This window comes from Acanthochromis polyacanthus, chromosome 13, assembly GCF_021347895.1.
Source record: "Acanthochromis polyacanthus isolate Apoly-LR-REF ecotype Palm Island chromosome 13, KAUST_Apoly_ChrSc, whole genome shotgun sequence".
In the NCBI taxonomy this organism is placed as follows: Eukaryota; Metazoa; Chordata; class Actinopteri; family Pomacentridae; genus Acanthochromis; species Acanthochromis polyacanthus.
This window is the reverse complement of record NC_067125.1, coordinates 33,293,234-33,313,898: the sequence shown is the minus strand read 5'-3', so window position 1 is coordinate 33,313,898 and position 20,665 is coordinate 33,293,234. Positions and strand designations below refer to the sequence as shown.

Genomic DNA, 20,665 nt, shown 5'->3' with positions numbered 1-20,665 from the left:
AGAAAAGCATTATTTACGAATGCTGCTGGCCAATACACTTATTGACAAAGCTCTCAGAAATCCAATATTAGTCAGGCTATGACCAGTGGATTCCCCCTCTGTTTCTGCTTTTTATGCTAAGCTAAGCTAAGAATCTGCTTATTATCTTCAAATCTGCCAAAAATCGGATTTTACTGATATTTGCCTTTAATTAAAAGAAAAAAATATGTAAAAAAAAAAAAGGTAAATCATCTTTTAACTGTTCTTTAACTGATCTTGGCTGTGAAATTATCTTGTTAAATTATGCATAAAATCTGTAAAATCACAGCTGTTCAAGAAACACATACAACAAAACAAAAGCAGGCTAGATCTGCAAAAAATATCCACATGAAAAATCTGTCTGTGAACAGTACTTTGTTCTTTTACAACATTTTGCAGCATATAAAATGACACTTTTTTATAGATTGTTTATATCAAGAATTGAAAAAATATGCTTTTTTAAAAAATGCCAAAACCATATATAAAGTTCACATCAAAAATCTGTATTTTTACAGATTTTACATTTCTGTTTCAGTGGGTGACCATATTTTTTTCACATTTTTTTAACTGTATTTAAATAAGCTAAAAATTAATACATTACTGGTTTTTACATTATTTTTACAGTTTTGAACATTACAGTAGGCCAGTACTTTTAATGTACTTTTTTTAGATTATAGATTTTTTTGTTGTGTTTTTTTAGTGTATTCCCATAATGTCAAACTATTCCTCCAGAAACTATCATAAGAAACTATTCTCCAGAACATACATTCAAATCCCTTCACACCCAGCACCTTTCTCATGATGAACTTGGGAGGCATCTTATGTTACATCCAGATTATGTGCCTCATCCTGTAATTCCTCTCTGATGAGAGCTCAGTGGAAATCTGAAATCAGATCACTCAGCTTCTTAATTACAGTCGCATTGCAATAAGCCGTCCCCGTGCCCCACAGGCGGTAAAGTGGCGAGGCAGTCGGGGGACCGTCGTGTTCGACCCTGGACTTGTGCGGTGGCGGCCCTATCAGCCCTCACTCTGTCACTCTTGTCAGCGCGGCTCGCCTCGTGCCTGGTAACGCATGACAGATCTGGGAGATAAAACAGCCAGCTCTCGCCCTCGCTGCCACACTAATGGTTTATAAATATCTTCTTCAAAGACCCGAGATGGCGTGAGGGGTGGCATGGTGGTTGTGGGCTCTGTTGTGGTGTAACATTGCAGACCCATTTAAGCTTTCACTTTGCCTTTCATTCGCTGCCACTAGGACCCAAGAGCCGACTGAAAGAGGGGTTAGGGACTCGTGATGGACAGCTAGGATGAAAAGGCCACTGGCAGCCACAAGTCCGAGTCAGACTGACCGACTCACCAGAACCACAGCCACTGTTTCTCCACTTTATTCAGCTCTTGCATTAATTCAGATTGCATGAATCAGAAACTTGATCTACAATAGGAGTCTTTGTTTTCCCTACATAAACATAAACACCTATATCCCCTGCTCGTGTGGTATTTGCATGTGATTAAACCCTCAGCCCAATTCACCCTCCATTCCTTCTTCCTTTGCTGACCATAGAAACCTCTTTCTCAGTTTCTAATTCGTCCTTCTTGTGTCCCGTTCAGCTCAGAGGGCATCCCGATTAAACGTGCCACATGTCCGAGCTGCAGGAAGACATGGAAGGAATCCAGCGTAAACACAAGCCTGCATGCCTTCTTTGCTGTAAATGCAGAATCGTGCATGTAAACAAACACTGTAGGGGGAGTCGGAGGACAGGGTCAAATGTTTGCTGAACTGCAGCAGACTCTTTTAGAAAACACAGTTGTGCAACAAATAAATGTTTGGTCTCTGCAGTGATGTGAGTGTTCTGAATGAAGATGATAATCAGAGGGTTGTGATGGCTGTAATCTTGTTTCTGATGATTTAATGTTCATGAAATTATTGATATAAATAATTGTGATGGTGAGCAATTGCAGAGAATGTTATCTTTAAATTTGACTTAAGGCCACAATATTTTGTGCAGGGTTTTCCTCGGTCTCGGCCTCATCCTTCCACCTTGGTGTAGGCAGACAATTGGATGAACACTCAGTGAGGAAATTAAGTTTATTAATGTTTCAGTATGCTTTAAAGGGTTTTCTTAATATATTTCTTCTTCATAAGAGTCCAAACCTATTTCACGACAAGTGTGACAACTACTAGACAGCAAAAACAACCGAAAAGTAATAGTAATCATTTTTAAAAAGCTGTGACTTGTGCTTAACCCAACATCTAAATTGTTGTTGGGATGTGCATCTAAGGGTTTAATAGCGTGATGAAAGTTAGCAGCCAGTTAGCTTAGCTTAGCAGGAAACCCACCAGCCTCCTCTGAAGTTCAGATATCTGCCCACCAGCACATCTGAAGCTTTGTTTAGTCACTAAAACAGAAGTCTAAAAAGCTCAGTTTGTGGTCTTAGAGAACACAGTTTAACTTTTCTTCACAAACAAACAGCCTGGTACAACAATTGTTGCCAAGCAACTGGTGCTATAGCCAGGAATGCACTGCAGAGATGTCGACTGGGCAGATGTATTAAGTGTTTCTATTTTCAAATTCCAGGAAAAAACAAGCAAAATAAAAACAGTAAAACATTCTTTTTCACTTTGCAGGTTCTGCACAGAATAAATAATGCCATTACTGAGATTTAGAGGTGCTGCTGAATACATTTGTGAACTTTAAATAGACTTTAGCATCTTGCTAGCTGTTTCCCTCCTGCTTTCAGTCATTATCCTTAGCTAAAAGAAAAAATTGCCACCTCCGTCTGGCTCTGTGTTAAATGCACGGACATCACACTGGTACCAACTTCCTTTTGACTCTCAGACAGAAAAAAGTATTTCTGACATTTCTGAGTTACTGTTTCACCCTCTGAACCCAGAGTAGTTGTTCCTGTCACATTTTTGCTCACAATGGAGCCCTATTTCACGGCAGTGTAAAGTCCTACACCCCATGAGTTACTAAAATAAAGAAAAAGAAGCCTTGAATCAGCATACACAACTGCAGGTGTTATTAATATTGAAAATATAAAGACTCTGCATACTGTAGATATTTTACTACTTGTATATTTGATGTTGTTATAATACAGTGACGTTATCAGTAGCTTCCCTTTTGTGACAAAGAGCACATAATTTTTGAATTTTACAGAATCTGGTTAAAAAATAGATCAAATTTAATTAGAAACACTGTGTTCTACATGTCTCCTTTAAACATCTGCTAAAAATAAACCCTTTCCATTATATTTGATAAAGATACATCACAGATTATTAGTTCAAGAACCATCGGAAAGTAAAAAAAATCCAGTGATTCTTTCTGTTTTTGCATTTTCTGTCTCTGATAAATGGTGTAGTTTTGGTGATTTTCTCAAAAAAAAAAAAACAGCATGCTTTTTATACTCACGAGTGGGTTTTGGTTTTCAAAAGGTTAAGTTAGCATTATTTATTTAGCAGTCTAACAGTCTTTTAGCTCTCCTGAACAAAGTGAGAAGGGATGTTTTGCCCTTCAGAAATCTAGAAACTCCTTAAAGTACAAGCTGTTTTCCTTCATTTATCCTCAGGTCTCTCTTTATGTTCTGTGCTTCACACCCTTCATGTTTACGTTTACTTTCCCCAACATATATTTGTTGACTCAAACTGAATTTACTTATGCGTCGTCTGGTAGAAAATCCTCCCACGTGGCAGTACAGAAAACTATTTCCCCTTATGATTTAATCTGCCACCTTTCTGTCATAAGCAAGCTGCTGCATCTGCCATGACCTTAAGGTGACACTGCTGTGAAAACAAATAATCTGTAGGTGCCCGTACGTAGATTTGTTTGTGTGCATCGCGACACATGTGTCTGTTTGTGCACGTGAGAATCAAAATTGTGCGACTTTGCGCCGAGAACCAGAGGGAGGCTGTGGGAGTTGGGAGCCATGTGTGCGAGGAGAATCAATTTAAACACAATCAAAAGTTAAGAGGGATTAAAGCTACTGTGATGAGATAGCACACTCAAAATGGTTTAAAATAGCTGCAGAGATTACACTAATGTAATCCAATTTAAAGGAGCCTTCCCCAAATATTTATTATTGAAGCACCATCTGCTTGACGCCCGGAGGGTCAGTCCAATATGCGGTTTTGACACCAACAAGGCTGTTTTGTTGTCCTACATTCCTGCATGTCTAGTCTGTCAAAAAGTCACAGTTACCCTTGTATTTTCTGGCTCGGTGATGGTCTCCGTTCGAGTTTGACCTTGTTTGACGTCGGCAAATCTGGAAAAAAAACAATTTGCAATCAGTTTCTCGCTTGTTAAATTCCTTAATAAAACTAAAACTCGGGGTCATTCTGACTTTTTACCCAGCCAGACTAATGGAATGAGCCAAAGTATTGTGATGCTTCAATAATTCATGATCATGTATCTTCTTGCATGGTGCTGCGTTTATGGGGTCATTTTAAGTCTTTGTTATCCTTAGTCTGACACAGATCCCGGCTCAGCACACACAAACATACTGTAGAGCTCAAACAAGCACCGTTTCAACCACTGTGGCTGTGATCTTCTGCTAAATTAATCATGTAAGGGCTGGACGATATTACTATGTATTCAGTGAGATATTAGAACTGCATCAGCTAGCACAGGTTTTTCTATGATGTTGAGATAACTCAATGCAAAGATTGACTGGTACACTACTACCAGACAGAAACAAGATTCAAGTCTTATTTCCCACTTCTCATGCTGAGTCAAGTATTTAAGAGTACAGATGCCTTCAAAAAGTTTAATATATGATGTTTGTATAGGCGCCATAGCCATGATTTAGACATTAGTGGAGAATTACTTCTGCTGACTATGGCAGGAAATAGGTTGACTTTCATTCTTTTGTGAAATATCCTCACAACTTTTGGATGCATTCTTGTGAAATATGGTCTGTATTAACTTTGGTGAGACTTTCAGTGTCGGCATCAGGTCATAAATTTCTGTTTATTCCAACTCCACACTGAAAGGCCCCTGCACACTGTCTCTACCCCCTTGTTGGCTCCATTAAACTTCACAATTCTCAGTACCAAATTAGACACCAGAAAGCATAAATCAGTCACTCACTGCTCCACATGCAATATGCTGACACTCAAACACACTCACTCGGGTTATATCTTGACTCAGTGAATAATAATAAAAGCAATTAGCTGACATTTTGAGCAGCTCTCATTTCTCATTATGAACTAACCCTCTCAACAGCGTCCTACAAACAGTTCCGTTAGTCTTTGTGGACATTATTTATGGAGCATTCTGACAATCGATGCTCCTGCCTCAATTTACAAACAGTCATTTTCAGTAATACCCATTTCTGGATATGAGCATTTAAGGACACATTGGTAATGTAAAGTTTATTTCTGAAACTTGCTCACACTGGATTCTGCGTTCTGATCAGGATGCCTGTCTGTAAAGCTGCTTATATAGGTTTGAGATGTCTGTTTGTGTTACTCAAACAAAATAAATATTCTGCATTTTTGGGGCCAGCAGAGCATGCTGATTAGCAACATGCAAATAAATGACCTGAAATAAAATAATCATGTAGCTCTTCTAGACTTTCTAAATGGTATTGAACTGAATGGATCAAATTCTGAGTCATTTTTAAAGCACCTACTCCAATATTGTTGTGCAGGAAGTATGGTTTCAGTGTCCATCTCATGATGAAATGCAGAAGTTGTATGAATGCGGTTTGGTCATTACACTGAAGTCGCTGCACAGCACTGTCACTTTTTCAGCATCAGCTTCATACTGAAGCACCAGCATCTGCAAAGATAGCATCTTTCCCATCAGCCTCAACTGTACTTTTTGTTAAGTAACTTTCTAACACACAGCCAAGATGGTGAATATCATTAAAGCTGCATAGCCCTAATATCCTAGGATTGTTTTGGTGCTTGAAATATTTCTGCAGCTGTAAAATGTGGCTTTTTACTGGTCATTAGTTTATTGCAAAAGTGTTGTCATTTATGAGATTCAGGTCATTTATCAACAGACATGCATGGCTTGAAATGTCGAAACTTCCTCTGGCTTTTCTGTATTTTGGTTTGCCGCAAGTTAAATACTTATGGAAGTAATGTTCAAATTAAAGATGTCACCTTTGGAGCTGAGAAATTCTCAGTTTTTGATATTTGATGTGATAAATGATTACAGTGTAGTGGACCAGAAATTATTTTACACGTTTAAGGCTAATAATTTGACTTTGAGATTGACTCGATTGAGAATATGTTATCGACTATACCAGTCTGAAGGCGCTACAAATGTGAAACTTCAAAGTTTAGATAAACTGTGAAGAAGACCCGACTTTTGCCAACACTTGCTTTACATTACCAGTTCACTTTTAAGGAGACAAGCCCTCCTCGTTGCATCGACGGGGAAAGAAGTGGGGGATGAGGTGTAAATGGAGAGTAAATCTGAGCCTCAGATAAAGTCTCTGCTCCAGAGAGGGACTCGCAGGAGAGAAGACATGGGTGGGAGCAGAGATTACTCCGGGAGATAGAGTGGGGCTGATTAAGGAGGATCAGTTTATCTTCACACAGGCCTACATGGCTCCCTGAGGGCTTCGAGACAGGCGCTGGCTTTTTTATCCTTCAATTGATCATTAAAACGCAGCAAAAATAAGGATCGGATGCCTTGTTAGACTCGGAAATGATGTGCATTCAAGTAATAGACTACTATGTGTTTATTTTTGCCCCGACTGGTTTTCAAAATATCATTTCCACTAACTTTGCCAGTCAGATTAGACTTCATTTAATCATTTGTTGACTCTTAAATTGAGAGATAGAACTGTTTTGGTGATATGATTTCCTGTGTGTCTTTATCTCATGATCAGATGATCAGGTGTTTTTCCACATGAATGTGCTTCCCCCTATGGACGAGTCACCATACTACAGCTAAACACACATTTGGTCCCCCGGCTCAGATATGCATGACATGGTTGACTTGCCTTTGATTGTTCTGTGTAGGTTTGTGAGTCCGGCATCTCTGCTGTCTTAAATGCTGTTGCAGCTGAGACACTGCCAATATTAAGGATGCCCCGCAGGAAAACAACAACAAAAAAAAACATTGTTTATTTTAAAGAGAAGAATCCAATTAGCAGATATAAAGCGTAGCTAGGCTCAACAAAAGCCTCAGGCAAAATGTAATTAGGACAGAGTTTACTGAGGCTACATAGGATCATATCTGCATTCTCTTTATTAGCAGCTTTTCCTGTGTGGTTTTTTTTTGTCATCTGATGTAGGATTTAAGTTGACTTCAGGTCCTCAAACATACATCTTGACCCGTCTTTGTGTTTGTCTGCAGCACACACCGACTGACTCATCCCAGATGGAGACGGATTAGCAAAGATTTTCCTTCATTTAATAAACAATCGAGTGACACAGTGCTGAGGATAAACCTGCTCAAAGAAGTACAAGCATAGTGTGGAGTTAGGAGACTACAGGGCATTATCCTGCTTCATCACAGAGTGTCTGTGCACCATTCGGAATTACTGTCTCTGTGCGTCCCTGCAGCCTCTCTGCAGCTGGTGCTCATTCACATCGAGAAGAAGCGCCGTTTCATCAACCTACAGAAAAAGCTGATCATTTCTGATTGTGTCTCTTGTGCACAATGTGTATCAGTAAGCATCCAAGGCGAGCGAGATGCTGCAGAAACTCATTGTTCGCGTACAGCAGACGCAATCGCATCCCGAACCAGACCTTTTCCTCAGTTATGTACTGCACATACATGTAGCTTTATTGGTTGACACCAAAGACAATAGCTGGTGGAAATGAAATCGGAGCACTAAAAGGATTTGCGAGGGGGAAAAATCTGAAAAGAGACAATTCCGCTGTGCCCTCGGCTGCAGTACATTATCAATCAAGAACAGCCTGATATGATGGCGGCTCCAGGAATGATGATGATAAAGATATTAATCCCATGCATACATGTCTGGTAGATGGCTTTAGCCCCCGACACCGCTGACATGAGGAAGATGAAGACATGCTTTGGGATTAGATGGAGGAAGATTTCTGAATCTAGCAGTACACATCACGGGGCTTGGCATTTTCTTATGTGTCGATGATAAAAGCACTGTCACGGACTTTGCTGTTGGTCCATCATAAGGTTTTTAGCCGTGCAGGATTTTCAATAATCTTTCCAGGCATGAGAAAATCTTGTTGATGATGTTGATGATGCAATGTTGTTGCTCCAGTGCCACCAGCAGGATCATATTCACGGTTCTATGATCTGTAGGGTTCATTGCCTTGGAATTTCATACAAACAGGATGAATTGGATAAATTGAGATAGTGAGTCATCATTAGGTCCAAAAGTGAATTTCTGTTTATTTAAATGATCAGTGACAATTGTAGTGTCTGGTTCATTCTGCCTCGATTCACCGAATGGCCCAATGACCATCTTCAGTTTGACAGATTTTTCTTTTTCATGTCATGAATATTGATTTAGTTAACCAAGTGTAGAATCTGCAGTCATAGGTTAGTTTTATTGTTGAGTAAAAAATTCTTAAAGAAGGTGGCACATGCTGATTTTCCATCTTTTCTTCGCACCAATCTGTTGATCAATGTTTGGAGTGCCTTAAGCTAAGAAATAATGCAGCTGGAATCCTGAAATTTTGCAAGCTCATTGACACGTACATGTGGCCTTTAATGGTACAACCCTGCTTTGATAGAGTAATACAAAGCAGTCATATGATGGTGTAAATTTAAAAAAAAATGTGAATGTTTTTGTCTACTGTGATATTTCACCAACCATAAAACCTCTGTTTTCCACCCTAAGAGGCTGGATTGCTTTCTTGTGATTAGCACCAATAGGAGCTTTAAAATGTAGAGTATGGAGCCAGTGAGAGGCATATTTATGAGCAAAAAACTACTGAAGTTAAAGTGTCTTTTTTTTGCATTTATGGCCAGTTTAATTTTAACATACACTGAGTAGGTGTGATAAATGAAGGTAGTTGCTAGAGGTACGGACCGTACTTTCCATTTGCCAATCAGATACACGAGATCTGGTCACGTGACTCCCGGTAGACGCTGGAGGTACGGAACCGTAGCATCGGTACTACAGGTACGGACCCTAAACCTGACACTAACACTAACCCTAACCTTAACCTTTGCTTACCTTTCAACAGTTTGCAGTGGTTAGCAGCTTCTTGACTCGCGAGAGTCACGTACGGGTCCGTATCTGTCTGGCAAATGGAAAGTGCCGTATCCGTAGGCCACAGGCTACGGGTACGGGTCCGTATCTGTAGACACTACCATAAATGAAATCACCTTAAAATGGGCCCCAACTGAAAGAGTTATTTGATATTGTTACTCGCCTAAAAGAAAAATCTGTTTTCAACTCATAGTCCTTCAAAAGAAAATAGTGGAAAGTGGCACCATAACCAGTCACATGTACAGTACCAGTCAAAAGTTTGGAAACACCTTCTCATTCAATGGTTTTTATTTAATTATTTTCTACACTGTAGATTAATACCGAAGACACCAAAACTATAAAAGAATACGTATGGAATTATTCTGTAAACAACAAAGTGTTAATCTTCAGTATTAATTTACAATGTAGAAAATAGTACAAATAAATAAAAGTAATTGAATGAGAAGTTGTGTTCAAAATTTTTGACTGGTAGTGTATATTTCAGACATGTATTTTTGCTTGTTTTTGATTCCTTCACCGCCATCTGTTTCAATTTATTATATAAGTATGTAATTTATATTGAAACATTGTGGTATTATCAAGAAGCCTGCACAGTTTCAGGACTCTAGCTACATTATTTCTCAAGTTATGGCACTTTTAAACACTGCTCCACAGTTTAGTACAACGAAAATGGTGCAAAAAATCAACACCTCCTTCTAGAATTTTTCACTCAAAAACTTATGAAAGCTGCGACCCCAGATTTCACACGCTTTACTTCATGTCGTACATACATTGAGGTGGAATGACTCAGCTCCAGCATGTGTTCTTGTTTCTACATGAAGGTTAGAGTTCACCTACGTTCAGCTTTGCTTCGTGAATTTACATGTTTGGACAACAAATGCTAAAACTGCTTGTATTACACACGTGGACAAAATTGTTGGTACCCCTCAGTTAAAGAAGGAAAAACCCACAATTCTCACTGAAATCACTTGAAACTCACAAAAGTAACAATATATAAAAATTTATTGAAAATTAAATAATCAAAATCAGCCATCACTTTTGAATTGTTGATTAACATAATTATTTAAAAAAACAAACTAATGAAATAGGGCTGGACAAAAATGATGGTACCCATAACTTAATATTTTGTTGCACAACCTTTTGAGGCAATCACTGCAATTAAACGATTTCTGTATTTGTCAATGAGCGTTCTGCAGCTGTCAACAGGTATTTTGGCCCACTCCTCAAGAGCAAACAGCTCCAGTTGTCTCAGGTTTGATGGGTGTCTTCTCCAAATGGCATGTTTCAGCTCCTTCCACATATGTTCAATGGGATTCAGATCTGGGCTCATAGAAGGCCACTTTAGAATAGTCCAACGCTTTTCTCTCAGCCATTCTTGGGTGTTTTTGGCTGTGTGTTTTGGATCGTTGTCCTGTTGGAAGACCCATGACCTGTGACTGAGACCAAGCTTTCTGACACTAGGCAGCACATTTCTCTCCAGAATGCCTTGATAGTCTTCAGATTTCATCGTACCTTGCACACTTTCAAGACACCCTGTGCCAGATGCAGCAAAGCAGCCCCAAAACATTACTGAGCCTCCTCCATGTTTCACCGTAGGGACAGTGTTCTTTTCTTCGTATGCTTGGTTTTTGAGTCTATGAACATAGAGTTGATGTGCCTTACCAAAAAGCTCCAGTTTGGTCTCATCTGTCCAAAGGACATTCTCCCAGAAGCTTTGTGGCTTGTCAACATGCATTTTTGCAAATTCCAGTCTGGCTTTTTTATGAGTTTTTTTCAGCAGTGGTGTCCTCCTTGGTCGTCTCCCACGAAGTCCACTTTGGCTCAAACAACGACGAATGGTGCGATCTGACACTGATGTACCTTGGCCTTGGAGTTCACCTTTAATTTCTTTGGAGGTTGCTCTGGGCTCTTTGGATACAATTCCAACGATCCGTCTCTTCAATTTGTCATCAATTTTCCTCTTGCGGCCACGTCCAGGGAGGTTGGCTACTGTCCCATGGGTCTTGAACTTCTGAATAATATGAGCCACTGTTGTCACAGGAACTTCAAGCTGTTTAGAGATGGTCTTATAGCCTTTACCTTTAAGATGTTTGTCTATAATTTTTTTTCGGATGTCCTGGGACAATTCTCTCCTTCGCTTTCTGTTGTCCATGTTCAGTGTGGTACACACCTTTTCACCAAACAGCAGGGTGACTACTTGTCTCCCTTTAAATAGGCAGACTGACTGATTATGAGTTTGGAAACACCTGTGATGTCAATTAAATGACACACCTGAGTTAATCATGTCACTCTGGTCAAATAGTTTTCAATCTTTTATAGAGGTACCATCATTTTTGTCCAGGCCTGTTTCATTAGTTTGTTTTTTTAAATAATTATGTTAATCAACAATTCAAAAGTAATGGCTGTTTTTGATTATTTAATTTTCAATCAATTTTTATTTATTGTTACTTTTGTGAGTTTCAAGTGATTTCAGTGAGAATTGTGGGTTTTTCCTTCTTTAACTGAGGGGTACCAACAATTTTGTCCCCGTGTGTATACCCGAAACATTAGATCAATTAATCGTAAGTGCTTCAGTGGACGCCATGACCTGGTTGACTGAGGATCTACACAGAAATAATCATACTCAGTCAGGTCTGAGTACAGGAAAATTTTGCTGAATGAAAAACTCATTTAACTGGGCATTTTAAAAAGTTTATCATTCACTATCTGTAATTTGTTAAAATGTCACAATTATCATTTTCTAGTTGCTTTCTGATTTCAAAAGCTGCTTTTTTTTTATTTGATCCATCAGATGATTCCTTCTGCTTTCATGCGTCATTCGAACTCCCAACATGTGGCATCGAGAAACGGGATCAAACATCGCATGACTTGTATGATTGAATGTAAAGCCGAGTGATCTGCTAATTGTAATTTAGATGCCGCTGCGATGATAATGGCAGTGTCGGTGGGAGAAATGACCACGTGTTACAACATATCCATGTCCAGCTGAGCTCTTTTGCTCACGTGAGGTAATAGGGCTAAGCCTGGGATTGTTTGGGGATTAGTCAGCAGGACTTAGCAGATTCGAGATTCAGAAATTAAGGGACAGGAGCGGTGCAGTGGAGGGACGGCATTGTCCCAAAGAGGATGAATGACAAAGCACCGGGTCACTACACCAAAACTGCATGGAAAACAAGTTCTGCCTCTGTTGTGCATTCTGCCTGCTTCACATACACCCTTTCCTTCTCACACATGCATCTTCCCTATTTCCATGCGTGCACCCTCCACCCCACCACCATCACCACCTCCACCACCCACCGCCTAATTCTCCTGCCTCTGCACACTTTCCGTCTGGAAAAGGAGGAAGGCGTGCCTGGATGAACAGATGTGGAGATCTCAGCTGGCCGTCTGTGGATCATAACACTCCGTCTCTCTCCTCTCTGCCCACTTATCCTCACCGTCCATCCGTTTGAGCACATGACGGACAGTTTTCACAGTGAAAGGATTCAGCTGCAGCACTAGTACTTTTTTATTATTATTATTATTATTATTCCTTGTGTTTGAGTTTTTGAACCAAGCCTCAAACTGGAGACACTGGTGGAAACCAACTGCTGGGATCAGCTGATCCAGCTTCCGTTGTCTGGTTCAGGTGACTGGGAACCCTGTGAGTTGGAGACTCTCCTCTCTTTTTTTCCTCATAATGTCTTTTCTTTCTTTCTGTCATTAGTTGTGGTCATGACTCGTACATCATTGCCCCAGTCATCTTTTCTTCTCTTTAATGGCTTTCTTTTACTTGTTTTTTAATCAAAGTAGAAACATCCCTCGACAGTTTCTACTTTGTGCTGATGATTTATATATAGTTTTGGACTGCAGTGCCTGTATTAGTAAGTCAACACTGGAGAGATGACGTCGCTGGGCGATCCCAGCTGTTTTGTCGATCTTGTGAGAATGCATCTAATTTTCTGTTCTTGAAAATCATTTTGTATTCACCTGTTAAGTTCTTAAAATTAGCTTTTCTTTCTTGATGCACTCAGAAACTTTGCTCTTATTTGCCAGAATTGGTCGAGGAGGAAGCAAACTCACATGAGAACAGTATGGAAAAGCAATAATATAAAAGTGGAAGACTTTAGCATGAAGTTAGAATTTGAGAATTAGCAGGTACTTTATGTGGGCATTAATTGGATCTCAGCTCAGCGTCATGAACAGTATCTTATAATTTTGATGGAGCAAATAGCAGGTGTTTGTAATAACTTTATTGCTACTTTTATATTCGTGTAAGTTATTGGTTTCCATTGTCCTGATTGCCAAAAGACTTATATGTGGTTATCTAAACTCTGCAATCAAGAAGGTGTTTGTATAAGGAGCAATGGTCAGTGCCTTAGAAGTCAAGGAACTTTTTGATAGAGGTCCTCTAGAGGCCTGGGAAATGTAAAGTTTTTCAGCTGTGTTTAAACACTGAGGGTGATGACATCAGCATGTTGATTATAGTAAATGATTGGCAACAAAAAAAAAGTGGAATTTTTTTTTTTTTAAATAAAAAGCTCGACCTGCAGCAGTTAACCAAAAATTAGAATTTTTAATTAACAGGTAATCATTTAAGAAGAATATAAAATATATAAGATACATGTAAGCTATATAGGACACTGCATATATGTTTGTTTTAGCTTCTCATATGTGAAGATATGCTGCTTTTCAGTAATTATTAATAATTGGTGTTTTAGACTGTTGGTCAGACAAAATAAGATGTTTTACAGTGTCACGTGTGTTTTTGGTAAATATGCATGTTTTTTTTATTGTTATCTGACATTTGGCATTTAATAAGCTGATTAAATTATCATTAGTTGCAACCCTGCAAAAATCAGATTCAATCCAGTCCTTAGAATGAAATTGAAAAAACTGCAACCTTCATATAACACCAAAGAGGTGTTACACAAAGAAGCTAACAGAAGCACTAATACCTCATTCCATGGTAGTCTGGGACCACAAATCATCAATCCAGGCTGCGGTAACGGACTGATTGAAAAATGTGGCATGGAGACTTAACCCTTTATTAAACCTCTGCTGGCCTGTGGTGTTGCTCTTGTTCCAGGTGACACCCAGAAGGTGGAATTCCCCAAAAAAGAGATGGAGGTGGTGAGGGGCCAGATGGTGGTGTTACACGCCTGGTACAGCCCCAACTCGGACATTTCCAAAAACACTGTGGTTTGGCACTTCAAGGGCAACGAGTCCAAGCAGGTGAGAACATCACGACACCATGAAGTCATCATGATCTGCTGTAGAGCTGACCCTGATCTGAGCATAGAAAACAGAGCTCTTTTAACAGGATTACCATGAACTACAGTGAAGATCCTCTAAATACTATAGCAGAAGCATTCTATTGAATACAAAATGAATACAGCTGGAAGAATGAGCTGAACTACTTTGTGATGATAGTTTTTGTACTATATTCAATTAAAAAAATTATTTAAACTATTTCTTTCCATGCTTTAACAGGGTTTGCATTTAAATAGGTGGAAAATCTGTATTTGTTTTGTCTTGAATGACACTGACAAACCCATGTGGTGACTTGGAAAGTGAAAAATATGCAAATAGAGATCAGGATTTATGCTAACACCGCTCTAATTTATAGAGGAAGGAATGAGGGATGTATAGATGGCTGTCATTAGTGAAAGGATGCCGCTAATGACATTTTATCTCCACTTTTTGCTGCACCTCATGCATGTGGCAGGAAGTGCTGGTGAAACTGTGACATACGTGCACATGCCGAGTATGTGTGTTTGCATGATTAATATAATCTAAACAGTTTCAGTGTCCGATGCATGTGAGCTTATCTCAACCAAAAAAACAGCCTAAAATTCAACATCCACCATCTGTACATGTCGGGATTATCTTTATGAAGGACATTGTTTCTGTGGTTAATCTGTGCATCTTAATATAGCTGCAGCGAATAGAATTAAAAGTGTTTCATTTAAGTGAAGTAACACATTAATATCAAAACATCGGATTTTATATGGGGCAGAAGTGCAGTGATTCTATACAGTTGTTTCTATTCATGTGTTCTCTCTGTGCAGGTGATAAACTTTAGCTCAGGTGTGGTCGGGCACGGCCAGAATGACTTCACCAAAAGAGTGGGCTTCAGTGTGGCCATGCCCTCGGCCAACCTCTCCATCTACATCAACAAGACCCAGGAGTCAGACTCGGGCCTCTACTTCTGCAACGTCATCATCCCCGGAGCTCCTGGCCTTTCTGGGGAGATGCGCCTTAATGTCAAAGGTAATGGTCCGCAGCGAGAGAGGAGCTGCAAAGGTTAGATTGAGTCAGGACAGTGCGCGGTGCAGCTTAGACGTTTCCTTGGAAAAATTCCAGCACGGTAAACGCTGAGCATATTTAGAAGGATTTTGGATTGGACCAGTCTGTTAAAAATCTGATTTTTATGTGAGAAAGCACTGTTGAAATAAAACTCATCTGCTGCTTAGGGATTCGCAGAGCTCCGGGGTCGTTATGTCATCCTCTAGCACCAGATGGAAACAGGGAGGGAGGAGGGAGGGGTCAAAACATCTACTTATTTTTATGCAATATGGCTACTGCCCTGAGAAATCTCGAATCGCTGGCAGTGGATTAGAACTTAGATACACGTTCAGTTTGCGCTTGTTGATCCTGTGTTCTTATTGTACATGTGTTAATTTAATAAGACCGTCTGTGTCTGTGCCCAGTCCCTCCTTCTCCCCCAGTGTGCACAATGACTGGGAACCCGGTGGTGAAGGGCAACGTCACTCTAAGCTGCAAATCCAGTCATGGAAAACCCGCTCCGCAGTACAAATGGACCAAGGCTGCACCCATGTCAGAGGTCTTCTTCTCCCCAATGCAGAGTGAGTATTTTCTGAGCACATAATTAGGATGTAGCGCAGTTGGTACACGCAAAAAATAGGTGCACCTTGTATGTACTTTTTCCACTACTTTAGGTCATTCCAGTTTTGCTTTAATCAGCAATGTGCAACATCAGTTACACTACGGTTTATAAAGGCTTTTAAGACCCCGAATAAAGTGTCCTTGCAACAATGAACAGAGGCAGTTCTTTCCAAGGTGAAAACTCCAAACCTGCACAAAACTACTTTTTACATTTTGTCTCTTAGACTTCACACCTGTTCCCTTATCTCACTGGTTGGGGTTGTATGCAGCCTGAGAGAAAGTACAGGAACCAGCCAAGGCTAAAAGAAGTGCTTCCACTTTCTCAGCTTAGTCTTGGAGCTAAAAAAGAAAAAAAAGCTAATCTGTATATTTTTCAGTCTGAATCCAACTGAAAAACCTTGGTGGGATTTATTTAAAGAAAGCAGCAGCAGTAGAGAAACTAAAGAACATTATAGACTTGGAAGCATCTCAGAAATTGGCTTAAGGACCAAATGAGAGACATCAGGAAGTATCAGAAATATTTATTGGAGGCAACGAGTCATATTAAACATTGCGTTTGGAGGTGGAGTAATTGTATCACTTAATCCATTTTATTAGTTAGCTTTATGTTCTCAAAAGTCAACCAAACCTTACTTGACTGCCCACCATTGCTTTAGCTGATAGGTTTGCATTCAGTTCTAATCATTCCACTGTGCTGTCCTGCAGAATGAGGCGGTTGAATAATTTTGATTGCCGCTGTAGATCTATGTTCCAAATGTACCTCAGAGGAAGATCCTCGATTATTCCATAACATGCAGAGTGAAATCCTCTTTACACACTGATACACACAGTGACCTCGTCTCACAGAGAGAGCGAAAAAGCCTTTTCTTGCATTTTTTTTTTAGATATTTGTTTCCGAATGATCCTGCAGAAACACCATCTGTTTCTGAACAACAGGACTTAGGCTGATTGATTGAGTATTGACTTAACTGCTTTGATCTCTGGACTTCATCTTTTTAGAGCAGAAAAGTAAAATGAAAACTACTTCCTCTGATTGCACACTGACCCGGGGGTTTTGTCGTGCTGTTTGCACTCACGCCTGCATCACATGTGTATCTGTACACCCTCACTTGACTTCGACACTCGTGTTCAGACCGTGTACTCATCTTTTTATCTGCGCTGATGTATGGCTAACTCTGTGACATTTGACCTTTACTCTGCCATCACTGCTTATCTCTTCCAGCAATCTCTGTTTTCTCCCTCTGCTGATCTTCTCCTAATTTCCTGCTGACTTTGTTGCCTAATCTAACAAGGCCCATGTCATTACTTGATCAACCCCCTCTAAGAGGAATCAGTTGGATTTGAGACTGAAAGTGCAAATCATTTCACTCTTTCTACCTCATCCCTATCAGTTTGTTCCACTCCTTTCCTACATCTCATTCATTCTCACTCTTTCTCTGCCATTTTTCCTTCTGCAAAACAAAAAAATAAAAATAAAAACAGAATGGAGAGCCTGCCCCCAGCCCTTGCTTGTACTTGGGTTCATGGGTAAGGGTTTTCATTCATACATTCTCCATTTCCAGCTTCATCCCACCTTCACCTGCAAACCATGACATCCTGTAGAGTCCCATTTTCTGCAGTGAAAATGCCACTCTTAGAGCTGTAGAAAAGCTTTAAAGGAAAAAAAAATCAACCCAGTTGTAAAAAATTCTTATAGGATTATGTTTTGCAGAAATGATTACCATCGAAAGATTAGCATAGGTGTCAAACCAGGTAGTAATCCCACTCAACCTTAAGGATTCACTCTCTCCTTGAACATTTGTAGATTAAATCATCATGTCATAGTTAATCTTTATTGTACCATGTGGAATAATAAAAAGATGTTTTACCTTGCAATCGTTTCATAGTAGGATTTTCAGACTTGCATACCTCAATATTTTGTGATACAGGGTTGAATTTGTCCTTTAAATCTTTTGTGTGTTGTGTTTGATTTAGCTGTGTGCTATATTTAGACACATTATATTTTCTACCCACATTTAGATCAGAGTACACAAAAAATTCTTCCCATTTTATTTATAATTTGTTTTTGTTAAGTACTATATTACATATAAGGGCTGTAATTACAATGAAAACACTGTTAGCTGATTGACAGTCAATAAAAATATTAACATTTATTTAGTTTTGTCAATATGGTTTGACAGAAAATGTTACAAAAACTGTGAATTTGAACAGAATCCTTACACTTGTAAAATACACTGCGTTTTCTTGTTGAGAGTGAGTCAGATGACCATTTTGTTGCTATCAACTGAATAGCTTAGCTGGTTAGGCAGTTAGCAGGTAGAAACATATGACTTAGCCTAGTTCTGTCCAAGATTTCAAATCCATCTTCTAGATTTACATCTCACTAATTAACATGTTATATATTTTTAATTTAAACTGTACAGAAACCAAAGTGTGAAAAATATGTTATACAGAGCTTGGCTAGCATTAGCAGTATAAGCTCACTAACGTGGTAATTAAAACTTAATTAAAACTACAGAACAGTGTTTGTACACTTTGGCTTTTGTGGATTTCAAATAAAACCTTAAACCTTCAAGCATATTTTTCAGTGTTTTAAAACAATCTGCCAAATAATAGACTTTTTACACAAGAATTTATAAAAATAAAAAAAAGACTTGGTCTCGTCAAAGTGAAAACAGATTCCTACAGAGCATTGGCAGTTAATTAAAAATGTAATATAAATGATTACATAAATATACACTCCCTTATACCTACCAACAAAGTTGTATGGGAGTGGCAAAGAGAAAGCTAATTAAACCTCAACTAGAGTTTGCCACAAGGCTTATGGGAGACTCTGAAGTCAACTGGAAGAAGGTTCTTTGGTCTGATGAGACCAAAATTTAGCTTTCTGGCCATCAGACTAGACTCTATGTTGGGTGGACACCAAACACTGCACATCATCACAAACACACCATTATCACTGTGAAGCATGGTGGTGGCAGCATCAGCATTAAGGGTGTTTCTCAGAAAGACTTGTAGCAGTAGAGAGTAGATTGATTGTTGCAAAGTACAGGGAAATCCAGAAGGACAATGTGCAGTTATTTCCATGCAGTCTGCCAGGGAACTGGGATTTGAAAGATTTATTTTCTAGAAAGACAGTTACCTGAAACATGTGGCCAAAGCTGCACAGAAATGGTTTAAAGACATGAAGATGAAAGCTCAGACCTCAGTCCAACAGAGAAACTGCGGCTGGACTTGAAAAGGACTGTAAACTCGTGATCTGGGCAGAGCTTGAGCAGTTTTGTTAAGATGAATGGGGTAAATTTGTGATGCCCAGATGTCTAAGGCTGATTGAAATCTATCCACACAGGCTCAGTGCTGGAATTGCAGCCAAAGGCACATCTACTAATCACTGAATTGAAGAGGATAAATACTTGTGAAATCACTTATTTGACAACACTTTGTAGAAATCTCAATGTATTGTTGAAAAGCAATATTATAAAAGCCTGTATAAAAGGCAAAAAATTCCAGTTGGGATTAACAATTTTTATCAGTACTGTGTATCATGTGCTATATATAGAAAATCGTATGATTTACATTAATCACGTGTCAGGTGGCAGGGCTGTGACAAATGCTGCTCAGTGACCTTGCAGTGATGGCAGGGTAATATGAGTAATGCTTCTGTCTTGATATGAAGCAGCACCTAATGTAACGTCAGATCCCTGTAGCTCTGCTGCCACAGGGATCTGATCTCTCTGTGGGCCTGAACTCCCTCTGAGCTCAGTCAGCTGATGTCTGCTAATCTGTCACAATTGGGTTTGGTCCTTCACAGCTGGTTTTCGAGCCTGAGGATTAAATAATCAGAGAGGGACAGTTGCATATCACACTTATCTGCAACTGTTTAATTTGGCACTGTTTGTTTTGATCTCTGAGACATGATTTTAATACTCTAGAGGGTAGCTTTTCAATATCGTGAAGGTGGGTTAGATAATTTCCTGCTTGGTTAAATAACAGATTTACTGTTGTTTTATAATTGTATGAACTAGCCTACCTCCTGGTCGTGCAGTAGCAGATGGTGCAGACAAAACACAAAGATCCGTCCACCTTTCACCCGCTATAACTTTGGGATAAAGTCAGCTGTTTGGATTCTCCCTGTGCTTGCATTAATATGTTGCTTGACTTTTCATTCGAGATGATTTGGAAGACTCTCTGGATTGCATTACTATTCTCTCTTTGGGGATTGACTCAGTGCAGAGGACAACTGACATTCACAAACATTTGGCAATCCGAAGAACACATTTAGAGGGCGATTCCACAAAACTGATGCACACACAGTGACATTTTCTTACGTCGCCACGAAAGCAGAAACACATCAGATGAAGACATGCTGCAATGTGACGTCCAAGATTGGATTTCAGAGGATTTGTTGTGATAAGTCCTCCATGAAGCTTGTTTGTATTTCTTCATCCTATGTGTGCAACACAGCATTTTAAAGCCAGATGTGCTAAGAGGAACGGATTGTGAGACGGATGCACACATTCTTTGCTGTTTCATGACCTTGGTGCGAGAAGACAGTAAAACAAAACTTGCTGACCAACATCATTTTATTGTAAAAGTACAGA

General features: G+C 39.4%; 1 protein-coding gene across 1 annotated transcript in view; it reads left to right on the top strand.

Annotated features, from left to right (window-relative positions):
- Positions 1 to 20,665, top strand: part of esamb (endothelial cell adhesion molecule b) — a 58,825-nt gene that overhangs the window by 34,324 nt on the left and 3,836 nt on the right. Inside the window, exons 2-4 of the mRNA XM_022211640.2 lie at positions 14,245 to 14,390; positions 15,227 to 15,428; positions 15,869 to 16,024. Coding sequence (XP_022067332.1) covers positions 14,245 to 14,390; positions 15,227 to 15,428; positions 15,869 to 16,024 — 504 coding nt within the window. The remainder of the gene's footprint in view (positions 1 to 14,244; positions 14,391 to 15,226; positions 15,429 to 15,868; positions 16,025 to 20,665) is intronic.